At 43.3% G+C, this 26,542-nt stretch overlaps 2 protein-coding genes across 4 annotated transcripts in view; one reads left to right on the plus strand and one right to left on the minus strand.

Annotated features, from left to right (window-relative positions):
• Positions 1-2,352: 2,352 nt before the first annotated feature.
• LOC149973066 (calcium-binding protein 2-like) lies at positions 2,353-7,402 on the plus strand. The gene is made up of 8 exons (XM_090214448.1): positions 2,353-2,451; positions 2,926-3,006; positions 3,410-3,542; positions 5,705-5,735; positions 6,092-6,235; positions 6,326-6,435; positions 6,664-6,811; positions 7,065-7,402. Exons 2-8 carry the CDS (start codon positions 2,927-2,929, stop codon positions 7,091-7,093), a joined length of 675 nt encoding a protein of 224 aa, XP_090070574.1. The 5' UTR covers positions 2,353-2,451; position 2,926; the 3' UTR covers positions 7,094-7,402.
• Positions 7,403-9,335: 1,933 nt separating this feature from the next.
• Positions 9,336-26,542, minus strand: part of tdrd7b (tudor domain containing 7 b) — a 30,546-nt gene continuing 13,339 nt past the window's right edge. For all 3 annotated transcript variants that reach the window (XM_036957798.2, XM_036957800.2, XM_036957799.2), the window contains 15 exons: positions 24,432-24,511; positions 23,414-23,667; positions 22,398-23,026; positions 21,418-21,613; positions 21,096-21,207; positions 20,770-20,972; positions 20,376-20,510; positions 18,155-18,238; positions 17,655-17,789; positions 16,992-17,105; positions 14,747-14,898; positions 14,369-14,592; positions 13,972-14,155; positions 13,590-13,750; positions 9,336-12,350 (listed from right to left, as the gene is read on the minus strand). In XM_036957798.2, the coding sequence (XP_036813693.1) occupies positions 12,130-12,350; positions 13,590-13,750; positions 13,972-14,155; positions 14,369-14,592; positions 14,747-14,898; positions 16,992-17,105; positions 17,655-17,789; positions 18,155-18,238; positions 20,376-20,510; positions 20,770-20,972; positions 21,096-21,207; positions 21,418-21,613; positions 22,398-23,026; positions 23,414-23,667; positions 24,432-24,511 (2,884 nt within the window). In that variant the 3' untranslated portion in view covers positions 9,336-12,129. The remainder of the gene's footprint in view (positions 12,351-13,589; positions 13,751-13,971; positions 14,156-14,368; positions 14,593-14,746; positions 14,899-16,991; positions 17,106-17,654; positions 17,790-18,154; positions 18,239-20,375; positions 20,511-20,769; positions 20,973-21,095; positions 21,208-21,417; positions 21,614-22,397; positions 23,027-23,413; positions 23,668-24,431; positions 24,512-26,542) is intronic.

Raw genomic sequence — 26,542 nt, forward strand, 5'->3', positions numbered from 1 at the left:
GAGTCCCCGACCACCTCCAGGCTGGTTTCCTCTACCATGTCTCCGTCCTCCAGGATCTGACTGAGGGAACAGACGACCAGGGCTTCCAGAGCTACCAATGTGGCCTGTGTCGGCTTCCCCTTCCCAGCCTTGCTTCCCTCCAGGCCCACCTCTTGGTCAGCTGGACTCACAGCACAGGCTGTAACCGCCTCTACAGTGACATGATCAGGCTGTGTCCGTCTCCTCCTCCTCCATTGGTGCATGTATCTGAGGAGCCATCACCGTCTTCCCCCAGCCATGTCCACAATAACCAGCAGGACCAGGAGGCTGATAGGGCCTGTCATCTCTACTCCATCCCCAATGACCTTGAGGCGAAACTGGGATCGCGGCGAGGCAGATGCACTGACCACCTCCAGGCTGACTTCGTCCGCTATGTCTCCAGCCAGGTCTCTATGTGTGTTGTATGTGTGTGTTGTGTGTGTATAGTGTATGTGTGTGGAGGAAGGGGGAGAATTGAGCAGAAGACACATTTCTGTTGTTTACTGAAATATATGGACAATAAAGTTGTATTGTATTTTATTGTAGGCCTCCAATAACAGTCCAGGCTACCACCGGGGCTACCAGGGCTCTGAGAGCTACCAGTGTGCCCTGTGTCAGCTGCCCTTCCCAAGCCTGGCCTGCCTCCAGGCCCACCTTCTAGACATCTGGGAAGACAGGCAGGCCTGTAGTTTCCTCTACAGCCAGATGATCAGGCATTGTCCCTCTCCTCCTCCTCCTATATTGGTGAAACCAGTGCTGCGCATCACTGACTCCTCCTGCTCATCCACTGTTTCAGTCACAAAGAAACTTCCAAGACGCCATGCAGAGCACCTTCATCCATACTTGCCTTCCACTTCATCATCCTCAGTCTCAGCCACTGTGGCATCTTCATCATCCAGGCATCATGAGCATGTACTGTCTCCAGTCCTGCCTACCTCCTCCTCCTCCACCTCAGCCATACCCTCGAGAAAGAGAAGGAGAGACAACTACGTGAGCTCGAGAGGGGCCCCCAGGAGCCCCAGCCTCCACCCCAGCTTTAGCACTCTGTCTCGGGGAGACGAGAGCCACCAGGCTGGCTCCTCCTTGATGAGACCCATGGATAACCTCCAGAGCTACCTCCCTCAGCCCTACTGTTCCCAGCCCAGCCACAGTACTCTGTCTTGGGGGGAGGAGAGCCATCAGCCAGGCCCCAGCAAGAGACACAGAAAGCTGGAAGCCACCACACAGGGATATCCTGGACCCAACTGCACAGCAAGCAGGCGAACAACGTGCAAGACAAAGTGCAAGATGCTACAGAGGAAAGCCCTTGTGTATCCTCATGAAGTTGGCCCCACGATATGCCCAGGGCTACACCTACTTTGTGAAGATGAATAGGTCATTAAGTAATGTTTTTTTTTGGTTCTGGTGTGTTTTCAGTCCACTGTTGACTTGTTTTTTACTTAAGTGTGCATGACTATTATCTATGTAAGGTTTGGGTCAATTCAATTCCAATTTTTTCTTATAGGGGGCAATGACAAAAATGTGATTTGATTCAGGAATTTCTGTTTAATTCCTCAATATCTATGCACCATTTTGGTACCATGTAGTTATGAATTGGGGTTAGAAATAAGGAATACCTGTTGATATCATGTTATTTCATGATAAATGCTACGCTCTTAGGACAGCCAAAGAACCCTTTTGGAACCCTTTTTTCTAAGAGTGTAGTTGTAAACATTATATGAAATAGTACTGTAAAATAAAGTTACCACATAGCCTATTTATGCGAATCCTATATAAAAACCAAAAATCTCCATGAATTTATTTGCTCTGCATTTGATGAATTTAAATAAAATGTAAAAGAAACATCATACATTTTTTTTGTGCTTTGTTTTGTTTAACCAAATAAATGAGTTGTATTTGCAGTTTTCAGAATCAGAAATGAAACAGAAATACCATACGTTCAAAATACTTTTTACACGTCTAATTGGGTGGCCAATACTGTACCCCAAATAATAGCCTTGACAACGCTATTAACTATCACTAACGTCAAACTACAAATACACTTTAAAAAAAAATATGCTAGGTACCCAATACAATAATACCCTTGACAATACACTTTGTTTATAATTTGGGTCTCACACACACACAAACACACACACACACACACACACACACACACACACACCCACACACACACACACACACACACGGTGTAACTGACTGTGTGCGTGCTAGTGTGTGTGAGAGAGCCACGGTCAGTCACACTGTGTTAAGTGTGGTGTTTAGCTTTCTGACCTAGACACATTTAGCCAGGTAATCACCTGGTAATGCTCTTTGATGGATGGAGGGATAGACAGAGGGAGGGAGAGAGAGAAGGAGGGGAGGTATGAAGGTTGAGGAGAGCAAGTGGACCCAGTCCTGTCATTCACAGTACTGCAAGAGGACCAGCTAAAGGTAAGGACATTTTCTGTCTGTAATATTTGCATTAAATAGGGAGTGGAAGTGACTTTTCCTTAAAGATTGGCTGATTACCTACACCTTGACTGTGTATGTGTGCATGTCCCTAAAGTAGGTTACAGTAAAAATATACATGTACATTGTAATATACACCGGATAGGTGCAGTGAATTGTGTTGTTTTACAAGGTCAGCCATAACACCCCTGGAGCAAATTAGGGTTAAGTGCTTTGCTCAAGGGCACATCCAATTTTTCACTTTGCTCGCTCAGTTATTCAAACCAGCGACCTTTCAGTTACTGGCCAAACGCTCTAACCACTATGCTACCTATTTTCACAGTGTGTTGGGTATGCTTTGCAAACCGTGACACCTGGCAATATCAGTTTCTGAGAATGTAGCTATCAACACACACGCACGCACGCACGCACACACGCACACACACACACACTCATCTATGTATTAATTTTATTCAGGATGTCTAAGACCCCGTCCACCACGTCTGCAGCCTCTGTAACGTCTGCAGCCTCTGTAACCTCTGCAACCTCTACAGACAGGTAAGGTCAACGTCTACGTTTGAGACTGGAGAACTCGATTGACCATGATGGGCACAATAGAGTTATTGAGAGACATTGGCGCCGTACACAGTCAGTTTGAACAAGTGATATTGTTGACTCAATGGTTGTGATTTACCTGACGTGTTTGTGATGCCCTAAAATATCGACAAAACCGTCAAGCGGCGTCTCCACAATACTTGTATAAATATTTTTTGTGCAGAAAAACTCTATGTTTTTAGTAGTTGTATCACAACTATTAGTTATAAAACTTGAACATGAACGAAGCCATTGAGAGATGATCCTATTTGTGTGGCGTTGCCACGTTTATTAAGGTGGCAAGAAAGCTCTTGCCAATGTCTCCAATATTGTGAACACCTGGTGCCTCTTGGCTCATGTTCTGTAGCAAAGGTGGCAAATCCCGGAAGACTTCGTCCTCGGGTTCGGAGTCGGCTCCCAAGAAGGTGTCTAAGAAAGAGCAGAAGAGGAAAGACATGGAGAAGATACACACCACCCTGCTCAGCAGCGTGTTTGGAGCGGTACGCGCGCACACACACACAGTTTTTATTGAAACTTAATTTAACTAGGCAAGTCAGTTAAGAACAAATTCTTTTTTTACAATGATGGCCTACACCGGCCGAACCCGGACGACCCTGGGCCAATTGTGCACCACCCTATGGGACTCCCAATCACAGCCGTTATACAGTTGTTATACAGCCTGGATTTGAACCAGGGTGTCTGTAGTGATGCCTCTAGCATTGAGATGCAGTGCTTTAGACAGCTGCGCCGCTCGGGAGCCCACACACACATTAAAGTTACTTTCACCTCTGACCTCTGAGCTATAACCCTTAGTAGCGACATGCTAGGCTAACAACAGTCCAGTGTTTTTTTTCTTCACACGGGGACATTGATATGCATGCAAAGGAATGAGAAGTCATAGAAGCTACAACGTTAGCTAAGCTCCTGATCTTTGCATGCTGTGTGTGTGAGTGGGTGCCTGTGCATTCGTGCCTGCCTATCTGCGTGTGCCTGCGTGTGTGTGCCTTCCTGCCTGCATTTGTGTGTGTAGGTAATAACTCTCTAAGCCACACACACACACACACACACACACACACACACACACACACACACACACACACACACACACACACACACACACACACACACACCTTAGTTATCCTCTCCAACTAATCCTTATAGACACAGCAGTATTATTAGATCCTTAGTGTGGCTCAGCGTCACCATTCATTAGGATTAAAGGGTAGAAGCTGCCGGAAGAGCATCGAACACAAAGGGAAAGTTGTATGATTGTTGTAGGAAATTGTTTTGTTTGGGATATTTGTAAACGTTTAGACCCACCAGTGACCGGTGTGATATTGATGTCTGGTGTTTAATGAACAGTTTCTACTTTTCTTACTTTGTTTCTTGACACTGTAAAACTTAGCTTGGAGACATTGATTTAGGATAGAATAATTCGGACTAGAACTTAAACTAGATCATATTGAGCATGCAGTGTGTGTAGGCTATGCGTGTAAAAACAACACGCTTGGGCGGCAGGTAGCCTAGTGATTAGAGCATTGGGCCAGTAACCGAAAGATTGCTGAATTGAATCCCTGAGCTGACAAGGTAAAAATCTGCCATTCTGCTCCTGAACAAGGCAGTAAACCCGCAGTTCGTAGGTCGGCATAGTAAATAAGAATTTGTTCTTAACTGACCTGCCTAGTTAAACAAATAAAAAACACACGTGTGAATGAGGTTGACCGGTGTCCCAAACAAACAGAATAGAAACCATAACGATTTAATCCACCATGATCAGGAAACATCCCCACCCAACTTCCTACCACACCAGATCGACCTGATCCAAAAACTTCCAACCTCCTCTTACACAACTGTGTAAATCTCAAATCGCCTGTGCTAAACTTCCATCCAAAAGTAGCTGCATTTGACTCTTTAAGGTGAACCCCCTCCAGTATATCTGGATCCAAACACTATAATATTACTCAAAAGGCAGACAGTGTTGTTTCTCTATGGCAGCTCCCTCACTAAAACACACCCTACATTGGCAAAAGTATGTGGACACCTGCTCCTCGAACATCTCATTCCAAAATCATGGGCATTAATATGGAGTTGGTCCCCCCCCCCCCCCCCCCCCCCCCCGCATTGCTCATGGTGATCTTAAGCTTGGCCATTCTTGGGCCATGGAAACCCATTTCATGAAGCTCCCGACGAACAGTTCTTGGATGACGTTGCTTTCAGAGGCAGTTTGGAACTATATAGTGAGTGTTGCGACCAAGGATATACGATTTTTACATACCACACGCTTCAGCACTCGGTGGTCCCATTCTGTGAGTTTGTGTGACCTATCACTTTGCGGCTGAGCCGTTGTTGCTCCTAGACTTTTCCACTTCACAATAACAGCACTTACAGTTTCCGGGGCAGCTCTAGCAGGGCAGAAATTTGATGAACTGACTTGTTGAAGAGGTGGCATCCTATGACGGTGCCATGTTGAAAGTCACTGAGCTCTTCAGTAAGGTCATTCTACTGCCAATGTTCCTCTATGGAGACTGCATGGCTGGGTGCTCGATTTTGTACACCTGTCAGCAGCGGGTGTGGCTGAAATAACCAAATCCACTAATTTGAGGGGGTGTCCACATACTTTTGTTTATATAGTGTCTCTCCTTTGCCCGTTGTCTTCCTTTAGGAGAGGGAGTTGGCCCAAGCAGAGTTGGATGGTGAGTCTTCTTATCACAGTGATATTGCACATACAATAGAATGCTTACTTACAGTAGATTGAGTAGTTGCACAACTTATTACACTGAACCAGTGTTACTCAAGTTAGGATTCAGACAGGCATTATATTTGTGAAAAGTGGGTAGCTTTGAATCATCCATAGAAATAGTTTGACTAGATTGGGGAAAAGCCCCTCAGACCACGGCAATTTGACAGTATATTCATGGGTACACTCAATATGGCAGCCAGGCCCACCCATCACGGAACGTTGACTTGAATGGCGATGTCCTTTCTGGTAATTCTATTTCTATGGTGTCATCATCACCTTCTGACCTCTAACCTTTAACCTTTGGCACAGAGCTGGACTTTGCCTTCAAGGAGTTTGACTACGACTGTGACGGCTACCTGAACTACAAGGACGTAGCTGAGTGCATGAGGACCATGGGCTACATGCCCACTGAGATGGAGCTGCTGGAGATAGTGCAACAGATCAAAATGAGGAGTATGTCCATTTTAAGCTATTTTCATTTAAATGTGCCTATTGTCCAGTTCCTACCTGTGTCCTGACTGTTGATTGGCTGTCTCTCTTCAGTGGGCGGTCTGATGGACTTTGACGATTTCTGTGAGCTGATGGGTCCCAGGATAATGGGAGAGACAGCAGACATGCTGGGGCTGAAAGAGCTCAGGTCCGCCTTCTCACAGGTAGGAGACTGACACGGAGCCAAAGAGATTGAAATTGAGTGAATGATCATAAAACACAGGCCTACAAACACAGACATTATGGCCATACACAAACTCTCATTAAAATCTCCCAGCTTCTTCATTATTGTTAGGCCCTCAGTCAATATGAACTCCCATGTTCACTTAATCACCCACATTCTCTCCTCCTCAACATCCCTCCATCATAACTTTCCCCTCTCCTCCTCTCAGTTTGACCAGGACTGTGATGGGAAGATCAGCCAGGATGAGATGAAGGAGGCGGTGAAGAGTCTACTGGGGGAGAAACTGAAGAAAGGAGAGCTGGAAGAGATACTCAAAGAGATAGACATCAACGGAGACGGAAGCATCGACTTTGATGGTAAGGAGATAACTGTGCATAGACATACACACACATGTAAGGTCACACACCCATGGAGGAAACACAAACATGCAGAAACAGGTCAACACACACAGAAGTAAGATCACACACACACACACACACACACACACACACACACACACACACACACACACACACACACACACACACACACACACACACACACAATGATCTAATGCAGTGGTGCCCATACATTTTGTAGCCTCTCTCATTTCCCTCTCTTGCCTTCCAGAGTTCGTCATGATTTTGTCCATTCGGTAAGTGCTGGAAGACCTGAGAGGATGCTATCATTTGTGTGTATGATCAGCTTTACGGATGAGATGTACTCCTCCATTTCCTCACTGCTCCTTTTCTCCCCTCTCCGGTTCTCTCCTCTTCTGTTCTCTCCTCTATACTCTGTCACTGAGAAAATAAATATGGTGTACAATGGGCAAGATCATATTCGAAAATGTATTTGGATTAATCTGTTTGTAGACACTCATTGGCTGTATGACATCTAAATAAGATACCATTTTGATATTTTAATAAAGAATTAGAATTTCAGAATTACAACCTAGGACTTTTGAAAAACACGTTTTTTTTGTATAATTTTTTACAGTCTGCGTTTTCTAAGTACAAAATAAAGACATGGGACAGAAGAAATATCTACACATGTACAGTCGAAGTAGGAAGTTTACATACACCTTAGCCAAACACATTTAAACTCAGTTTTCATAATTCCTGACATTTAATCCAAATAAAAATGTCCTGTTTTAGGTCAGTTAGGATCACCACTTAAGAATGTGAAATGTCAGAATAATAGTAGAGAATGATTTATTTCATCTTTTATATCTTTCATCACATTCCCAGTGGGTCAGAAGTTTAAATACACTTAATTAGTATGGAAGCATTGCCTTTAAAGTGTTTAACTTGAGTCAAACGTTTCGAGTAGCCTTCCATAAGCTTCCCACAATAAGTTGGGTGAATTTTGGACCATTCCTCCTGACAGAGCTGGTGTAACTGAGTCAGGTTTGTAGGCCTCCTTGCTCGCACACGCTTTTTCAGTTCTGCCCACAATATTTCTATAGGATTGAGGTCAGGGCTTTGTGATGGCCAATCCAATACTTTGACTTTTTTGTCCTTAAGCCATTTTGCCACAACTTTGGAAGTATGCTTGGGGTCATTGTCCATTTGGAAGACCCACAACATGATGAAGGTGATGAAGGTGCATCACGGTTGGGATGGTGTTCTTCGGCTTGCAAGCCTCCCCCTTCTTCCTGCAAACATAATGATGGTCATTATGGCCAAACAGTTCTATTTTTGTTTCATCAGGCCAGAGAACATTTCTCCAAAAAGTACGATCTTTGTCCCCATGTGCAGTTGCAAACCATAATCTGGCTTTTTTATGGCGGTTTTGGAGCAGTGGCTTCTTCCTTGCTGAGTGGCCTTTCAGGTTATGTTGATATAGGACTCGTTTTACTGTGGATATAGATACTTTTTTACCTGTTTCCTCCAGCATCTTCACAACATCCTTTGCTGTTTTTCTGGGATTGATTTGCACTTTTGGCACCAAAGTACGTTCATCTCTAGGAGAAAGAACGCGTCTCCTTCCTGAGCTGTATGACGGCTGCGTGATCCCATGATGTTAATACTTGCGTACTATTGTTTGTACAGATGAACGTGGTACCTTCAGGAGTTTGGAAATTGCAACCAAGGATGAACCAGACTTGTGGAGGTCTTGACTGATTTCTTTTGATTTTCCCATGATGTCAAGCAAAGGTAGACCTTGAAATACATCCACAGGTACGCCTCCAATTGACTCAAATTATGTAAATTAGCCTATGAGAAGCTTCTAAAGCCATGACATCATTTTCTGGAATTTTCCAAGCTGTTTTAAAGGTACTGTCAACTTAGTGTATGTAAACTTCTGACCCACTGGAATTGTGATACTGTGAATTAGAAGTAAAATAATCTGTCTGTAAACAATTGTTGGAAAAATTACTAGTGTCATGCACAAAGTAGATGTCCTAACCGACTTGCCAAAGCTATAGTTTGTTAACAAGACATTTGTGGAGTGGTTGAAAAACGAGTTTTAATGACTCCAACCTAAGCCCGTAACCTTTACTATGCAAATAACTTGACAAATTTGAAACTCCTTTTTTTAGAACTTTATTCCTAAAATGTTGTACATACTGTATGTAATTAACCAAGGCTAAATGTTAGGTTAACAAAATGAAAATAAAATAACCCTTAAGCAAAGGAAATATAGCCTGGTCCCAGATCTGTTTGTACTGTTTAGCCAACTCCATTAGCAAATGTAGCAATAGAATTGGCAAGACAGCACAAACATATCTGGGACCAGGCGAGAGTACTCCCAGCTAGAACATAACGTTCTGAGAACCATATGTTTCTTTAGAGCATGGTGAGAGCGTGGTTGTCCTATGATTATTTTGAATACAACCTTCCCACAACTTTCTGGGAATGGTGCAGGATAGTTGCTTGGATTTGGAACATTCTCAGCACGTTTAAGGAACTTGACAAAAATGTTATTTTCTTGGTATTTCATTACCTTAACAAAACATTTCAGAACATGAACAGAACATGGCTACATTTAATTAAAATGTTGGTCATGTTCTAGGAACATTCTCCAACTGGTTTGACATTGGGAATGTTCTCAAATAGTTCATAGAATGTTAAGGAACAACATTCTCATGTGGGAATTTCAGTACTTCAGCATAACATTTCCTTCATGTTTACTTATGGTTCTATTTAAAGTCATGGTCCTCAAATTGCTCAGAGAACGTGAAGAAACAACGTTCTCCTGTGGGAATTTCAGTACTTCATTGTAACATTTTCTACAGGTTTCCTCATGGTTCTATATAAAAGTAATGTCTCAGAACATTCAGAGAACATTAAGAAACAATGTTCTGTGGAAATGTAATAAACCTTTAGTAACATTCAGAGAAAGTTCTAATAATGTTATTTAAAAACACATACATTTCATTCTTAGCATCAACAAAACCCTCTCTGTTCTCTATCTTGTTAAGTGTATTCAGGTGTGTTTGCCGTGGCCACTAATTGGCCACACCTAAACTTAATGAGTGCTTGTTTCCTTTGAAATGGGGTCTTTTGAATTGACTAAAATGAACAGCTTGAAAAAAAAAAAAACATGGCATGCTAGTTTCATCCTGGTGGCGCAGAAGACTAATTCCATGGATAGAGAACAGAAGATCATTGGTTAAAATCTCACTGACGCCGTGTCACAATATATATATTTTTCTCTTCCCATGTGTGCTATCTGTGCTTAGAGTTTAAAACAGTTAAACTAAGCTAGCAGTGTTATTAAACGTCTTATTGAAACATTCAGTGAAAGTTTGAAGTTATTCCTTATTTAATTACCTTCAAATAATCTATAATTTACGTTATCAGAACGTTAATAAACCCTCAGAGAAAAACTTTCAGTGAACCATAGTAAAACGTTCGCAGAACCTTCCTGCAACCTAAAAATTGACTTTCACCCAACAGGCAAAACGTTCACCTCCGTTCTTTGAACGTTAGAAAACATTCAGTTTTACCGGTTAGAAAACGTATGGTTTCGTTCCCAGAACCAACGGGAAAACAAAAACGTACGTTCCCACAACTTCCAAGGAACGAAATGTGCTAGCTGGGCTGTAATTATTCTGTTTTCAGTAAAACTCCAACGATCCCGTCACTCCAACAGTAAAGCAGAGAGAGTATTGTCAGGTAAACACAAATACCGGTTAGCATATTTTGTATTATATATCAAATTATGTGCACGCAATTCAGCACAATTTCCAACATAACATGCAGCGTATCAGGGCCAGGAGCTTTTCCCGACCTAGATGACATGACCAGAAAAAAAAACTTTGGGCCCTATGGTACAGTAATATCCTAATACTGTAGCTAGGGCCCCCAAAAATGTTCTCGGTCAGGTCACGTGGTCACTCAAAACTCCTGGTCTAAGAATACTGTATCTGCAGAAAGTCTTGTTGTCCGACACAAAATCACAAAAATCAATGAATTAAAAATAAATAAATTAAAACCAACGTTTTTAAAACCGAGCTAAGTCACATGAGTGGGAAATAGAAATAAGAAATAACAATGGCTTCTTTGCATCATCAATTCACTAGAGGGAATGTCTTAAAGTGATAGTTCAGTGATTTTAACGTATTTACTTATCCAGGTTTCCTTACCTTGAAAGCGGTCTATGGACAAAATAATTGCCGAACTATCCCTTTAAACTATGTTTTGTAAACCTTCATGACGTCAGATTCAAATAAACAGGCCTGGGTACAGTAAAGGCCTTCATACTGGAACTTCGTCTCTGACAAGTGGAGTTAAATACTTTTTGTGCGTTGCTGATCGATAATGTATCACATATATACCTTTTATATTAGATTCCCATGAACAGACCTTGGTAAAGTTAGCCTGGCTATAACAGACCGAATGCGGCACTAACTATTGTTGTTCACCTTTCAATCTAGTTTAACCAGGCTATTGGTAAAGGCCTTTAAACCAACCACAGTCTCTTACAAGTTGAGTTAAATACTTTTTGTGCATTGTTGATCGATAATGCAGCTAATGCACCACATATACATTTCCATAGCTTGTATAGCCAGAGTAGAAATTCTTTATATAGACACTGTAGCCTAATGAAATCCACTAGCCATAGGTGAGTTTCCAAAAACCCTTTGTAGCTAATGTTGACTGCTATTTCTTTCCCACAACCTGGACAAGAGAGAGAAACAGATATGTCAATGTTTTCCAGTTAAGGAACGGAATTTGTCAAATGAAGCACTTTGCTGTTCAACAAGTGGTGTGAGTCTGGGTTGTCCAGAGAAACAAAGTACTGTACCATGTTATTAGCTACGGAGGCTTTGGGAAACCCATCCCGTAACGAGACTAGATATTCAACAGTTCACTATGACAACTCCTCTGTGTGGCAAAGCTGTAAGGTTAAGTCAGCACAAGGGTGATATTATTGAGCTTTTGATGAAAATATCATGCCATGCTGCTGCGAGTGTGTTTCATTGTCACTGTGTCACCCCACTCTCAAACACAAAATGACAAGTCTGACATATCTCTAAACCATCTCCCAATGGTCTCCCATAGCAACCCCAACAAGCGTTCTGGTTTCTCATAGCTACGCCCGCAGCAAAGTCCAGCATCCAACTACACTTAGGTATCCAAAACAAATGTGTATATATATTTTTTTTACATTTGTTTTGGATAGACCTACCTAGTTGTTCCTGCCATAACCAGCACTATAGATGCACTGTTGTGCACAGTTTATCCAACTACACTTCTTTGGTGAGTTCGTCTGTGAACTCAGCCATGATGTCATGCACCCAGATGTCCCTCTCCTCCTGCGAGGTGTCGACCAGGAAGACGGTCAACTTCCTGTCCCAGGGGTGATGCGCTTCCTGTACGGCCTCCAGCTGGGCCACCAACGGCTTCTTCTCTACGTGGTTCCGGAACACGATGGAAGCCTCCTCCGACCACTGCCTCGGCTTCACTCCTATTGGTGGAGTGAGAATGTCACATAGACTTACACCAAAATAATGAATACGGTACATCAGCATTGAATGCTGAAAACGATTAATATTCTAGAAATAAACAAGCGTTATAACAAAAGGCACACGAAAGTACCTTATAATTTCATAAAATGGAAAGGCATTTCTCCAGTCAATGGCCGTGTCCGAAATCTGTGTTGCCTACTACTTACTAAAACTACATAATGTGTACTATTCTTACTACATAGTATTTAGAACGTAATGTTTAGTAAAAACGTATGTCGTAAGCAACAAATATGAACATACTACTCATCCATAATGAGAAGGCATCATCTAATGCGCAATCGTGCTTGTTCCTCACCATTCATACATTTCTGTGGAGCTTGTCCCCTATTCTGATTATCAGCTATTGTCAAACACACGTGGGTGTGAAAAGACGATTCTCTTCTTCAATAGTGTGCAGCGAATTTTACAAGATGGAAATCCGATCTTGGCATTTAAAGCACACAAAATGTTCTACATTTCACATACTATAAAACTTTCTTATATCCAAACAGCCTACTATTTAGAATGCAAGTATGGGTATTCGGACACGACCAATGTCTATCGTTGCCACCAGAGGTCTCCCTTCTCCAAGGTTTTGAATTCATGGAATTATCAGGACGTTAAGGAGATTAAAGATCCAATGCAAACATTTTTTTTTCTCAATATCAAATAATTTCTGGGTAGCAATTAAGTACCTTACTGTGATTGTTTCAATTAAAATTGTAAAGAAGGAACAAAAATAGCATTTCTCAAGCAAGAATTTGGCTAGGATTGTCAGGGAGTGGGGAGGGAAAAACTGAAAACCAGCTTTTATAGGCAGATAGGTTTGGAACTCTCTTATTGGTCGATTAACTCATTTACCGCAGGCTGAAACATCAGTCTTTTAAAACAACTCTTACACTAAAAGAGCATTTTCATGAGTTTCACAATATTATTCCAATCTCATAGTATGGAAATATATATAAAATATAGGAAAGTCATGTTTTTGACTGCACTGGGCTTTTAAAGCCCATGTGACAAACTTCTAAGTGAGGGTAGGGATGTAGCAAATGGAACCCATTTTGAGGGACATAACTATTTTTCTAACGTGTGCCAATAACAAGAACCACTTGTTGTAGATTACTTTGCTATGTTGAGGTGAATAGCAAAATCTAAAGTACATAATATGGTTGCCGGGAGGGCAACACTTCCTTAGTTACCTGCGAGTTGTGCAGTGATGCCCTGGAATGGCAGCTGTCTGAACTCCTGGATTAGTGGGCGAAGCTGGGTGCAGCTGACCAGCTCGTGTTTACCGTAGTCCAGCTCATAGACAGACACCAGGCCGTTGGTCAACACCCCCTTCACCAGCACACGGTGCCAACTGGGAGGGCACAGAGAGAGGTTAGAGGTCAACTAATCAAGTTCATTCAAGCCCGGGGGGGACCAAATAATCTAGATGGCTAGTCAAATTATTGAATGCAGTCAGACTATCCTACTAGAAGCCCTACCCAAATCCCTCATACACACTTGAAATATACAGTGCCCACACATACTCCCAAGACACATTCCCAGCCTTTCCCACCCACTCCTCCCTCTTCTCACTTGTTCTCCACCTTAGCAGCGTATATCTGATTCTTCTCCACTTTGAGAGGCTTCTCCTCTGTTTTATTATAGTACAGGATCATCTCTCCCATCAGAACTACCAGCTTGTACATGTCTCTCCAGGGTTGCAGTACGAAGTGACCCGGGTGGCAGGCCACGGACACATAGATATCCATGTTGTGACCTGCAGCAGAGGCATAGATACGGGGAGTTTGGACATTACGGTTTCAGCACTATGACGCATAGATTTGTGGCATCAATCTTTTTAAATCAACGAACGGGAACAACAGACGACGAGGTTGGAAACAGCTTTGCGCAAAACACAAGTACTTTCATTTTCAGATAAAAAAAAATAAACATTATGAAGCATGTAAATATGTAAATATATGTCTCTGACCTGCAGGAGGGAGGTCCAGCAGCGGGGGTAGCTTAATAGGGGCGGTGGTTGAGGGAGGTGGAGGAGTTCCAGGAGGGGTGCCTGTACCCCCCGTTGGCCTGGGTCCCGAGCCAGAGTGGGCGCGTCGTAGCTGGGGCTTGGTCCCATTGGAGCTGGGAGTGGTTGTGGTTGTGGTTGTGGAGGTGAGGGTGGCAGTGGAGTTACAGATGGAGGTCTTGGAAGGGCTGTGATAACATAACATCTACTTTATTGTCAATTGTCACTAAAATGTGTATTTTTCCATTATCCAAACCCCACGAGAGTCCAGCACAATGGCAGGAGACCCCATACTTTAGGAACTAGGAATAGACTGTTTTTGGAATCAACTCCTAGCCCTACCTGTGGCTGCTTAGGAAGACGTCTCCTTGGTGTTTGAAGAGGTCAGAGGCGGCCATTTGGCGATTGAGGCTTCTCGTGGGGTCGTGGAAGTTCTTGTCGGTGAACAGGTAGACATGGACTACGCTGCGCTTGGTCTTGTCCAGCTTGGCTATCTGTGGAGGGATAGAGGGAGGGGGTGGAGAGAGAGAGATAGAATTCAGAGGATGTCATCTGTAACCCTTTCCTGCAGTCAATGACCAAAAGCACCCCTTTGGCCTCATGGGTGGAATGTTATTCATATTTTTCCTAATTAATCAAGAATATTAATAAAGAATGCTGAAAATCCTGTATTTCAATGTCAAACCACTTTGTTATATTTCAGTCTTCTGTAATATATATAAAGTGTAATATTGGGATGCAAAATCAAAATTGAATACATTTCAACTCTATATCTGACATGGTACAGGTGTCTTCTTTTTTTAAGCCCATAACCATGTGTGTGAGGTGTATACTTTTGTCTCAAAATGGATTTGTTTAATCACTGTGTGACCCTGTATTAGCCCACTGCAGTAAAAGGTAACTTTAACAAGAAATTATGAAATGGTCACTGGTGGAGTAAAAAAAAACAATGACTACAGTTGAAGTCAGAAGTTTACATACACTTAGGTTGGAGTCATTAAAACTCGTTTTTCAACCACTCCACACATTTTTTGTTAACAAACTATAGTTTTGGCAAGTCGGTTTGGGACATCTACAGATAGTTTCACTTATAATTCACAGTATCACAATTCCAGTGGGTCAGAAGTTTACATACACTAAGTTGACTGTGCCTTTAAACAACTTGGAAAATTCCAGAAAATGATGTCATAGCTTTAGAAACTTCTGATTGACATAATTTGAGTCAATTGGAGGTGTACCTGTGGATGTATTTCAAGGCCTACCTTCAAACTCAGTGCCTCTTTGCTTGACATCATGGGAAAATCAAAATAAATCAGCCAAGAACTCAGAAAAAAAATTGTAGACCTCCACAAGTCTGGTTGATCCTTGGGAACAATTTCCAAACGCCTGAAGGTACCACGTTCATCTGTACAAACAATAGTACGCAAGTATAAACACCATGGGACCACGCAGCCGTCATACCGCTCAGGAAGGAGATGCGTTCTGTCTCCTAGAGATTAAGGCACTTTGGTGTGTAAAGTGCAAATCAATCCCAGAACAACAACAAAGGACGTTGTGAAGATACTGGAGGAAACAGGTACAAAAGTATCTATATTCACAGTAAAACGAGTCCTATATTGACATAACCTGACAGGCCACTCAGCAAGGAAGAAGCCACTTCTCCAAAACCGCCATAAAAAAGCCAGACTACGGATTGCAACTGCACATGGGGACAAAGATCGTACTTTTTGGAGAAATGTCTTCTGGTCTGAAGAAACAAAAATAGAACTGTTCGGCCATAATGACCATTGTTATGTTTGGAGGAAAAAGGGGGTGGCTTGCAAGTCGAAGAACACCATCCCAACCGTGAAGCACGGGGGTGGCAGCATCATGTTGTGGGGGTGCTTTGCTGCAGGAGGGACTGATGCACTTCACAAAATAGATGGCATCATGAGGGTGGAAAATTATGGGGATATTTTGAAGCGACATCTCAAGCCGTCAGTCAGGAAGTTAAAGCTTGGTCGCAAATGGGTCTTCCAAATGGGCAAAATGGCTTAAGGACAGCAAAGTCAAGGTATTGGAGTGATCATCACAAAGCCTTGACCTCTATCCTATAGAAAATGTGTGGGCAGAACTGAAAAAGCGTGTGCGAGCAAGGAGGCCTACAAACCTGACTCAGTTACACCAGCTCTGTCAGGAGGAATAGGCCAAAATTCACCCAACTTATTGTGGGAAGCTTGTGGAAGGCTACCTGAAACATTTTACCCAAGTTAAACAATTTAAAGGCAATGCTACCAAATACTAATTGAGTGTACAGTATGTGAACTTCTGACCCACTGGGGATGTGATGAAATAAATAAAAGCTGAAATAAATCTCTACTATTATTCTGACATTTCACATAATTAAAATAAAGTGGTGATCCTAACTGACCTAAGACAGGGAATTTTTACTAGGATTAAATGTCAGGGATTGTGAAAAAATGAGTTTAAATGTATTTGGTTAAGGTGTATGTAAACTTCCGACTTCAACTGTATATCATGTGTCTCAGTACAGATTTACAGCGTTGTGTTTGTGCATGCATATGTGTATTTGTGTGCGTTCATGTACCTTCATACTACAGTCAGTAGAGTTGAGCACGGCGTCTCGGAGCCACTGAACAGCGTCTGGGGTCCAAGAGCCCACACCACTAACAGCCAGGTCAGCCAGACAGCACTTCACTGCCTAGAGAGAGACTACTGCACATCAGACTACATTACCCAGACAACACTTCACTGCCTAGAGAGAGGGCGTGTTCGAGCGGATCACTTTAGTCAAGTCGATGACCATCGTTGGTCACCGACTTTCAAAATATTAGCATTATGGTTGAAAAAAAAAGAAGAAAAAAGATCAAAGTTCATGCAGTTTTTGATGAAGTCGCCTTCAAGTTGCTGCAGTTGCTTTTCACCAACTGCACCATGCAGACATCACTTGCATTGTGGGAGGCTCTATTTCAGGGTTCCCCAACTGGAGGCCCGCGGGTGGTTTTATTTATCCCCCCCAAGTTTTCTGAGCAAAAAAAAAAAGTAATTTATATACATATTGTTTGTATTTTCATTGTTGGACATTACCATTCACATCATATCAGTTTACCAGGATGTCAGACTATCTGAACACCTACAGGCCTTTGTTTCAAAGCAAAAACCCTCAGGATGCACGCTCATAACAAAACCACACACACACACCATCCCCCGTCCCACACATCATCTCTCCTCTGTCCTCTCATGTGCTGACCTGTGGTGGAATAGCAATCAGGTCGTGTAGGAAAGGGGACGGGACTTCCCTCAGTTCAAACACCTCCACCGAGGCCTGGACCCCCAAGTCTATGAAAAGGATGTCTAGGACTCTGCTGCCATGGAGATTGGTTATCTGTAGGAAAGCAGCGAGAGAGATCATGAGTCTGGGGTATCTCTGTACACAATGAGTTCAGCTCAGTTCATATTTTTTTTTACCTGGATAGTCCATTCAACAATTATCACAGTTTTCCAGGGTGTCCTGGGATGGATAAAATAATCCAAATGATATAATAAGATAAGTGAGGTTCACTCTCAAAGATAGGACACTCCTATGATCAGAGTGGATAAAGGACTGAAATTAACTGTCACTTTTTTTAAATTCTGGACCAAAGTGTAGACATCATTCCTATTTGGCAGCAGCTAGCAAAACATATATCTATCTGCCTCTGCCACATCAGCTATACACTATTGACTCTGAGGTAATGGTATCCATCTCACCTCCACGCGAGACCATTTGCCTTTGTAGCGAGCCAGACAGCCTTTACCACAGAATGGTCTGGACACCAGGAACTCTGATGTCACCTGCCACACAGAAGAGATTATGCCATCAATATGGAGCAGGATTATGTCATCAACATGAGACAGACACAGGGAAAAAGAAACAAGAGGCCTATGGTGACTGTCACAGTCAATTTAAAAAAAAACTAACAACAATACATCAAGATAATAACAAAATACCAGATACATGTAACATTATGTAGCCTGCCCTTGTGCTATGTATATACAGTGCCTTGCGAAAGTATTCGGCCCCCTTGAACTTTGCGACCTTTTGCCACATTTCAGGCTTCAAACATAAAGATATAAAACTGTATTTTTTGTGAAGAATCAACAAGTGGGACACAATCATGAAGTGGAACGACATTTATTGGATATTTCAAACTTTTTTAACAAATCAAAAACTGAAAAATTGGGCGTGCAAAATTATTCAGCCCCCTTAAGTTAATACTTTGTAGCACCACATTTTGCTGCGATTACAGCTGTAAGTCGCTTGGGGTATGTCTATCAGTTTTGCACATCGAGAGACTGAATTTTTTCCCCATTCCTCCTTGCAAAACAGCTCGAGCTCAGTGAGGTTGGATGGAGAGCATTTGTGAACAGCAGTTTTCAGTTCTTTCCACAGATTCTCGATTGGATTCAGGTCTGGACTTTGACTTGGCCATTCTAACACCTGGATATGTTTATTTTTGAACCATTCCATTGTAGATTTTGCTTTATGTTTTGGATCATTGTCTTGTTGGAAGACAAATCTCCGTCCCAGTCTCAGGTCTTTTGCAGACTCCATCAGGTTTTCTTCCAGAATGGTCCTGTATTTGGCTCCATCCATCTTCCCATCAATTTTAACCATCTTCCCTGTCCCTGCTGAAGAAAAGCAGGCCCAAACCATGATGCTGCCACCACCATGTTTGACAGTGGGCATGGTGTGTTCAGGGTGATGAGCTGTGTTGCTTTTACGCCAAACATAACGTTTTGCATTGTTGCCAAAAAGTTCAATTTTGGTTTCATCTGACCAGAGCACCTTCTTCCACATGTTTGGTGTGTCTCCCAGGTGGCTTGTGGCAAACTTTAAACAACACTTTTTATGGATATCTTTAAGAAATGGCTTTCTTTCCACTCTTCCATAAAGGCCAGATTTGTGCAATATACGACTGATTGTTGTCCTATGGACAGAGTCTCCCACCTCAGCTGTAGATCTCTGCAGTTCATCCAGAATGATCATGGGCCTCTTGGCTGCATCTCTGATCAGTCTTCTCCTTGTATGAGCTGAAAGTTTAGAGGGACGGCCAGGTCTTGGTAGATTTGCAGTGGTCGGATACTCCTTCCATTTCAATATTATCGCTTGCACAGTGCTCCTTGGATGTTTAAAGCTTGGGAAATCTTTTTGTATCCAAATCCGGCTTTAAACTTCTTCACAACAGTATCTCGGACCTGCCTGGTGTGTTTCTTGTTCTTCATGATGCTCTCTGCGCTTTTAACGGACCTCTGAGACTATCACAGTGCAGGTGCATTTATACGGAGACTTGATTACACACAGGTGGATTGTATTTATCATCATTAGTCATTTAGGTCAACATTGGATCATTCAGAGATCCTCACTGAACTTCTGGAGAGAGTTTGCTGCACTGAAAGTAAAGGGGCTGAATAATTTTGCACGCCCAATTTTTCAGTTTTTGATTTGTTAAAAATTTTTGAAATATCCAATAAATGTCGTTCCACTTCATGATTGTGTCCCACTTGTTGTTGATTCTTCACAAAAAAAGACAGTTTTATATCTTTATGTTTGAAGCCTGAAATGTGGCAAAAGGTCGCAAAGTTCAAGGGGGCCGAATACTTTCGCAAGGCACTGTATCTGTATTGTATGCATCTAAAATAATCTGAACAATTTGACCGGTTTTAATTAATTATAACGGGGGGCCTACGCTAGGTAGTAGTAGTATGTGGCCAGTAGGTCAGTCCCAGTAGGTCAGTTCCAGTGTCATGTGATCAGATTAAGTGGCCTGTGTCTTAACCCCAGATTATGTTCCTTAATCTCAATCTGGAAACAACTATCTGCCACTATGCCTCCTCAGAGTATAAGGATGAGTGACAGAGGCTCTACCACACGCGCAGGCACATTCATACACAAGGTTGCACACGCACCCGCACGCACACAAACAGGTACCTGTGAGTGGAAGTAAGCCTCGGTCTTCTCCAGTATCTCAGTGAGTTTGGCCAGGCCTCGAGAAGGGAGCTGGCAGTAGATGGTCCCGTCTGAACACACACTTCTCACCGCCACGTTCATATAGGCACTGTTCACCTACAGGGGGGAGAGAGAACCATGGCTGGGTTAGACATGAACCCATTCCGCTTATTTAAAAATGTGAAGGTGCAATCTGGCATCTGGGAATCTGTTCCATGGTTCATTAAGGTTTCGAAAATGGCAAAGCTAATATTTAGATATAACCTCAAGATTAAAATAATCATGACTGAAAAACATGGATTAGTACAGTATTGATGAAGGATGCTCAATAATCTCTTCAACCCACTGACAGCAAATTACAATAACAGTAGCGCACCTGTAGTGGGCTGGCTAGGGTCTTGTCCTGCAGGGCTTTGATACAGGCTGCGTTGATGTTGACATCATCATCCTGCGACGTGTCATACAGGACCACCAATGGGGTCTGCTCTCTCTCCAGGATCTCAGCCAATAGGATCTTTCCGCTAGCCATGGACTCAAACTTCTTCAGAACAGCAGGCTCCTGGCAGAAAGTCTCCAGACCTGGATAAGAAAACAGAGGCAGACAGACACTTCATTGAGAAGAAAGAAATCGGAATCCAACCCTCAACCTGTAAACACTATTGTTAAAAAAATATATAACTGAAAATTCTAATCAAAACTCACCAGCCAATTTACACTTGGTGGCCTGGAAAGGCAGCTTGAAAAACGTATTATGCAGCTCAAACACTTTGACCTTGCTGATGACTTCCGAAAACCCGTGATCCACATAGTAAACCTACAGATTCGCCAACAGACACAAAAAGTGTTTGTGGAAAAAAGCAGAGAGATGCAATTCATTTTCTAAAATGTCAAACCATAAACTCTCATCCTATCCTCAAATCATTGACATGGCACCATAGATGTTTAATAATGACAATGTTTTTCAGTCATGTATCTTTATTCAATTCCATTGTCTAAGTTCCAACCAATTGACCTTTGACCTCACCTTGACCTTGTCGGTCATGACCTCTGTGACTTGTGCTCGTAGTATCTCCTCCTCTTCCTCAGCCCTGACGGCTGTCAGCTGACCCGAGGTTGGAGAGGCCAGAGGGGTACGACTGTGGTTGTCTTGGCAACAGTAGAACTCTCTCATCTCATCCTCCAGAGCCTCCTGGGCCTGGGAGTAGCCCTCTCCTATGTACCTGGATCGAGTTAATACACACAGGTATGAGCAGATACACACACACACACACACACACACACACACACACACACACACACACACACACACACACACACACACACAGAGAAAGAGGGGAGCGGGTTAGGAGCGATAAAGAGGAAGAAGAGAGCGAGAGAGAGCGAGAGCACAACCACATCTTATGGGACAGCAAAGTAATTTTCATTTATTTTCAGTGCTGTAAGCTCAGTTCCAACAGCACCAAGGGGCTGGTCAACAAACCATGCCCTGTTCATAATGAACTATAACCAAACAACTGGCCCTCAGAGCCAGTACCAATCACCCATAACCAAACAACTGTCCCTAAGAGCCAGTACCAATCACCCATAACCAAACAACTGTCCCTAAGAGCCAGTACCAATCGCCCATAACCAAACAACTGGGCCTCGGAGCTAGTACCAATCACCCATAACCAAACAACTGGACCTCAGAGCCAGTACCAATGACCCATAACCAAACAACTGGACCTCGGAGCCAGTGCCAATCACCCATAATCAAACAACTGGGCCTCGGAGCCAGTACCAATCACCCATAACCAAACAACTGTCCCTCAGAGCCAGTACCAATCACCCATAACCAAACAACTGGGCCTCGGAGCCAGTACCAATCACCCATAACCAAACAACTGGACCTCAGAGCCAGTACCAATCAACCATAACCAAACAACTGGACCTCAGAGCCAGTACCAATCACCCTTAACCAAACAACAGGCCATAACAGCCTGTGCCTATTACAGAGGTTCTTACCGAAGTATGACTCCGTTGGTATTGGTAGCTTCCACCACCAGCACAGAGGGGTACTCCTCCCTAGGGATGAGGAGAGGAGGTACAGCCTGGGAACTGAGCCTCCTCCCTACCTCCTCTCTGGCCCTGCGCTCCTCCACTGACTCCCTCCTGTTGCAGCTCTCCTCCTCCTTGGTCCTCTTGTACAGGATGGCCCTCTTGGGGTTGTCCGGCATGGGGTAGTCTACTGTGCAGAAGTCGGAGAGCAGCGAGAGATTCTCCAGGACGTGTTCGGGGAGTTTTGTCTTGTACGTGTCCAAGTAGAGTTTGGGTAAGGCGTGGGCCCATAGACCGTTGCTGTATTTCACTAGGAGCTCCCCGAGCTTCTGTTTCAAGTCGGGGGAGAGGGTGGAGGGGGAGGCTGTGTGACTGGGGGAGGTGGAAGGGGGGGTGAGGGGGAGAGGGCTCATGGTGGTGGTAGGGGGGCTGGTAGGGGGCTTTGACTGGGGTTTGATGTCCGTGGATGGAGTGAAAGGGGCGGAGGTGGGGGATAGGACTCTGGTAGGGACAGGGGATGGGGTCTGTGTATGTGTTGGTTCTTTAGCTGGGTATAGGAGTAACTCTTTTGGGTTACTGCTGCAAGGTTTCTCTACCTGAAACAGAAGAGAAGGCCAGATCCTTCTTCAGATACACAGAACCAGCCGATCTAAAACAATAGTACAGGAGTAATGACTCGTATAATAGAACATATTTCACTGTATGCTCTGCAGCTGTGGGGACCTACAGGCTATTTGACTAAGAGAGTATCAACTTCTACAAAAAGGTCTAAAGATGCAAATATTTTTCCTCATGCAAAACAGATGATTGAATTCAGCCTACTGCTGAGTATCTAACTAACTATAGGAACATTTATTTACTCAATGCGCCCCTGTACAATATCAGTATTACACTTTTGCAAACACATTTCATTTATTTATCTTCCCTATATTCATATTCTATAAAATATGTGACCTGTAAATAAAGTATCCAATATAACTCACAGTGCATACGTGTGTCCAGTGCTCCAGATCTTTGAGTGCTTCGCTAGGCAGGTCCTGTTTGTATAGTTCTCTGTAGAGCTGGGGTAACTTAGACACCCAGAAGCCATTACTGTATTTGTTCAGCACCTCTCTGAGACGCCCCTGCACCTGCTGGGGGCTGTAGTTCCCGCCAGCAGAGGAGGGGTTGTAGTCCTTGGGGGAGTGCTGTGGCTTGGGCTTCCCAGAGCCAGCACTCTCGTTGAGGTTTGAGGGAGCTGAAGGAGAAAATAAGGGGCGGAAGACATTTCAAGCGGATGTTGGTTAGGCATGGATGTGTACGAACTTCTACAGGTATATATCCTGGTTATTGGGGTGATATGTAATAAATAGGTCAAGTGACTCTCTGTCCTGACCAGGCAACTAGGGCCCAGAGAAAAACTCCTGGACCTAAGTAGGTGTAGCTTATCTAAGAACGACGTGTTACATTGCGAGAGACTCTTGGTAACACAACAACAAAAAATAGTCTGTTTCCTGGAGCCTGTATCATGAGTTTGTAGCCTGAAGCTAAACTCTAGCCTGTAATGTTCTTGCTTTGAGATGTGTTGCGTTTACAGGTCAGTAATTTAAAGGCCAGGAACCAGAGGGGCCAGCCATTCATATGTTAATAACTGTTTGAATAAGGTTCTACTACCTGGAAAGGCCTCAGATGTAAAGACTCATCTCAGAAATGTTTTTTATTTACCTTTATTTAACTAGGCAAGTCAGTTAAGAACAAATTCTTATTTTCAATGACGGCCTTGTTCAATGGGCCTTGTTCAGGGGCAGAACAACAGATTTGTACCAGATTTTTACCTTGTCTCTGAGATTCGAACTTGCAACCTATCGGTTACTAGTCCAACGCTCTAACCACTAGGCTACGCTGCCGCCCCTGAACGATGAAATACATCCCTGATTAGAGTGTAAGGATGAAAACAGCCATGCTGTGTGCCTTGAAGACCCCTGCTCTTGGACATACACACTTTTACAGAGTCCTACTTACTGTTGCTTTGGGTATTCCTGGATAGGTGAGCGTGCACTTCCTTCTGGAACCGTGATGGAAGTGTCATCCTTTTGTCTGACCTACACAAAAGGAAGAGAGAGAAAATGAATTGTTGACTGAGCCATTCCTACTGTATCTAAACTACACACTTATGAACCAATGGAGGAATATCAAACGTATGTATTGACTTTTTTTTTGCTTGTTTGTTTCCTGTTTGGAAACATCATTTCAGTCTGCGTCCCCATTTCTCAACCGAACAGAAACTTTGGTGGAAGAAGCCAGCGAAATCACTCAGTTAACCTAGTCAGTGCTAGACTAGACTATACTCTACAGTATTCTGTACACACTCCATAAACAATACCCCTGTGCTCTAGAGTCTAGGGGCCTGAGATAGTCTAGAGGTCTCCTCATGGAAGTAGAATCATTTCTAGAACGGCCCCTATTCAAGTCCATGGGTTGGTGAGCCTTCCTACAAACACCATTTCTATTGATGGCCTCTCTTGATTACACCATGCTACCCATAATGCTCTCTGATGGGAGTCTCTCCATCCCAGAATGACCTTAGACAATAGGGACATAACATTATGAATACATACGCTTATACAACTGGGTCGCCGGGCACAACAGTACTGATGCACCATAAACAGGCCATTCTTTGGCTACACAACCCCAGACATACATAATTGGGGCCAATAGTTTGTCATAACCACATTGTTTTGCCTGATTGACCAGGAAAAACTCCCCTAGTTGTAGCCTACGAGTTTCTTCCTAATCAGGAGAGGGCATATGCTCAACACTTCTGTCCCCGCTGTATATAAAACTGAGATGCAACGTGGACTGGAATCAACATTAAACTATTAGAAAATAAATATTGTAAACTATGATGGATTGCTATAACTGTTCAATTGTATTAGCCCCAACAGTTAACTCGAAAGCCAGACAAGCTTTTGAGAGCGGCCAAAATGTGATTGACCCCACAAACCCTCACATACCACCAGTGAGAACTTGACAATGGCCAAGCGATCAGTGGCTGCACCACCCAGATTTTTCCTCTAGTTGCAGATAAAAGTGTGTTTGTGTGTATGTGTATCTGCATTCCTGTGTGTGTGCGCACGCCATGCTCTTGTGTGTGTGTGTGTGTGCGTGTGTGTGCGTGCTCCTTTGTTTGTGTGCTCCCACGCGCGTCCCTCTGCATTTGATCGGAGGCGTCAGATGAAAGTGCCCAGACTGTACGACTACAGATATGCTGATTCATTGGGCTGTTAATCTGTAGTAGAATAGGAGAGGGATTAGCCTGCCTTGTCCCTATGCTTTCAGCCATGTCACTCCGGTCTCCCCTGTGGTCCATTGTCTGGTTAGAGAGCGCCAATGATACACACACACACAAAAAAAGAGTGAATCGGGGTAAGGTCAGTTGTTTTCATTAGCTAGCTGTTAGCCACATTGTGCTTGAAAAGCGAGAAAGGAGGAGAGAGAGGTGGGAGAGGGAGGGGGTGGGAGAGAGAGGGGGGGGAGCGAGAGAGAGGCTGCTGCATCCCTGGTGCTACTGCTGAATAAGCACGGGGGGGGGGGGGGGGGACTGAGGGAAGAGAGGGAGGGAGGGAAGAGATGGCTGGCCCCACTAAACTAAACCAACCATTGGGTTCCAGCGCCCTTCATTCACGATTCTATTCTCATTCAGGTCATGCACCAAGGAAGAAAGAAAAAAAAGAGGAGAACAGAGGAGGAAAGAAAGAGAAAGAAAGAAACTGAGAGGAGAGTGACTGAAAGATAAATAATCCTGGTCTTAGTTCTTTTTGTCCTTTCATTTCCCTGATTCTTAGACCATGGAACAAAATCCCCCCCTCACAGTGATGGCGATGCTTCCAACTCAAAGTAATATTTCCTAAACAGAGGAAGAAACTCAAACTATTTACATAGCAGCACGACAACCTAAAAGGGACCAAATAAGAAGCCCTCATTTTTGGTTCCTAGAGAGTAATTGTACAGCGACAGCATTTTAAACAACCCCAGAGGAAAGTTATTCACACTACTAGGCTCCCAAGGAGAGAAAAGTTTTTTCCCTCCATTATTTGTTATTGAACTAATTTCAGTCATGATTAGAATTAATA

This window comes from Oncorhynchus mykiss, chromosome 21 (genome assembly GCF_057628025.1).
Source record: "Oncorhynchus mykiss isolate SJ-2025 chromosome 21, ASM5762802v1, whole genome shotgun sequence".
Classification (NCBI taxonomy): domain Eukaryota; kingdom Metazoa; phylum Chordata; class Actinopteri; order Salmoniformes; family Salmonidae; genus Oncorhynchus; species Oncorhynchus mykiss.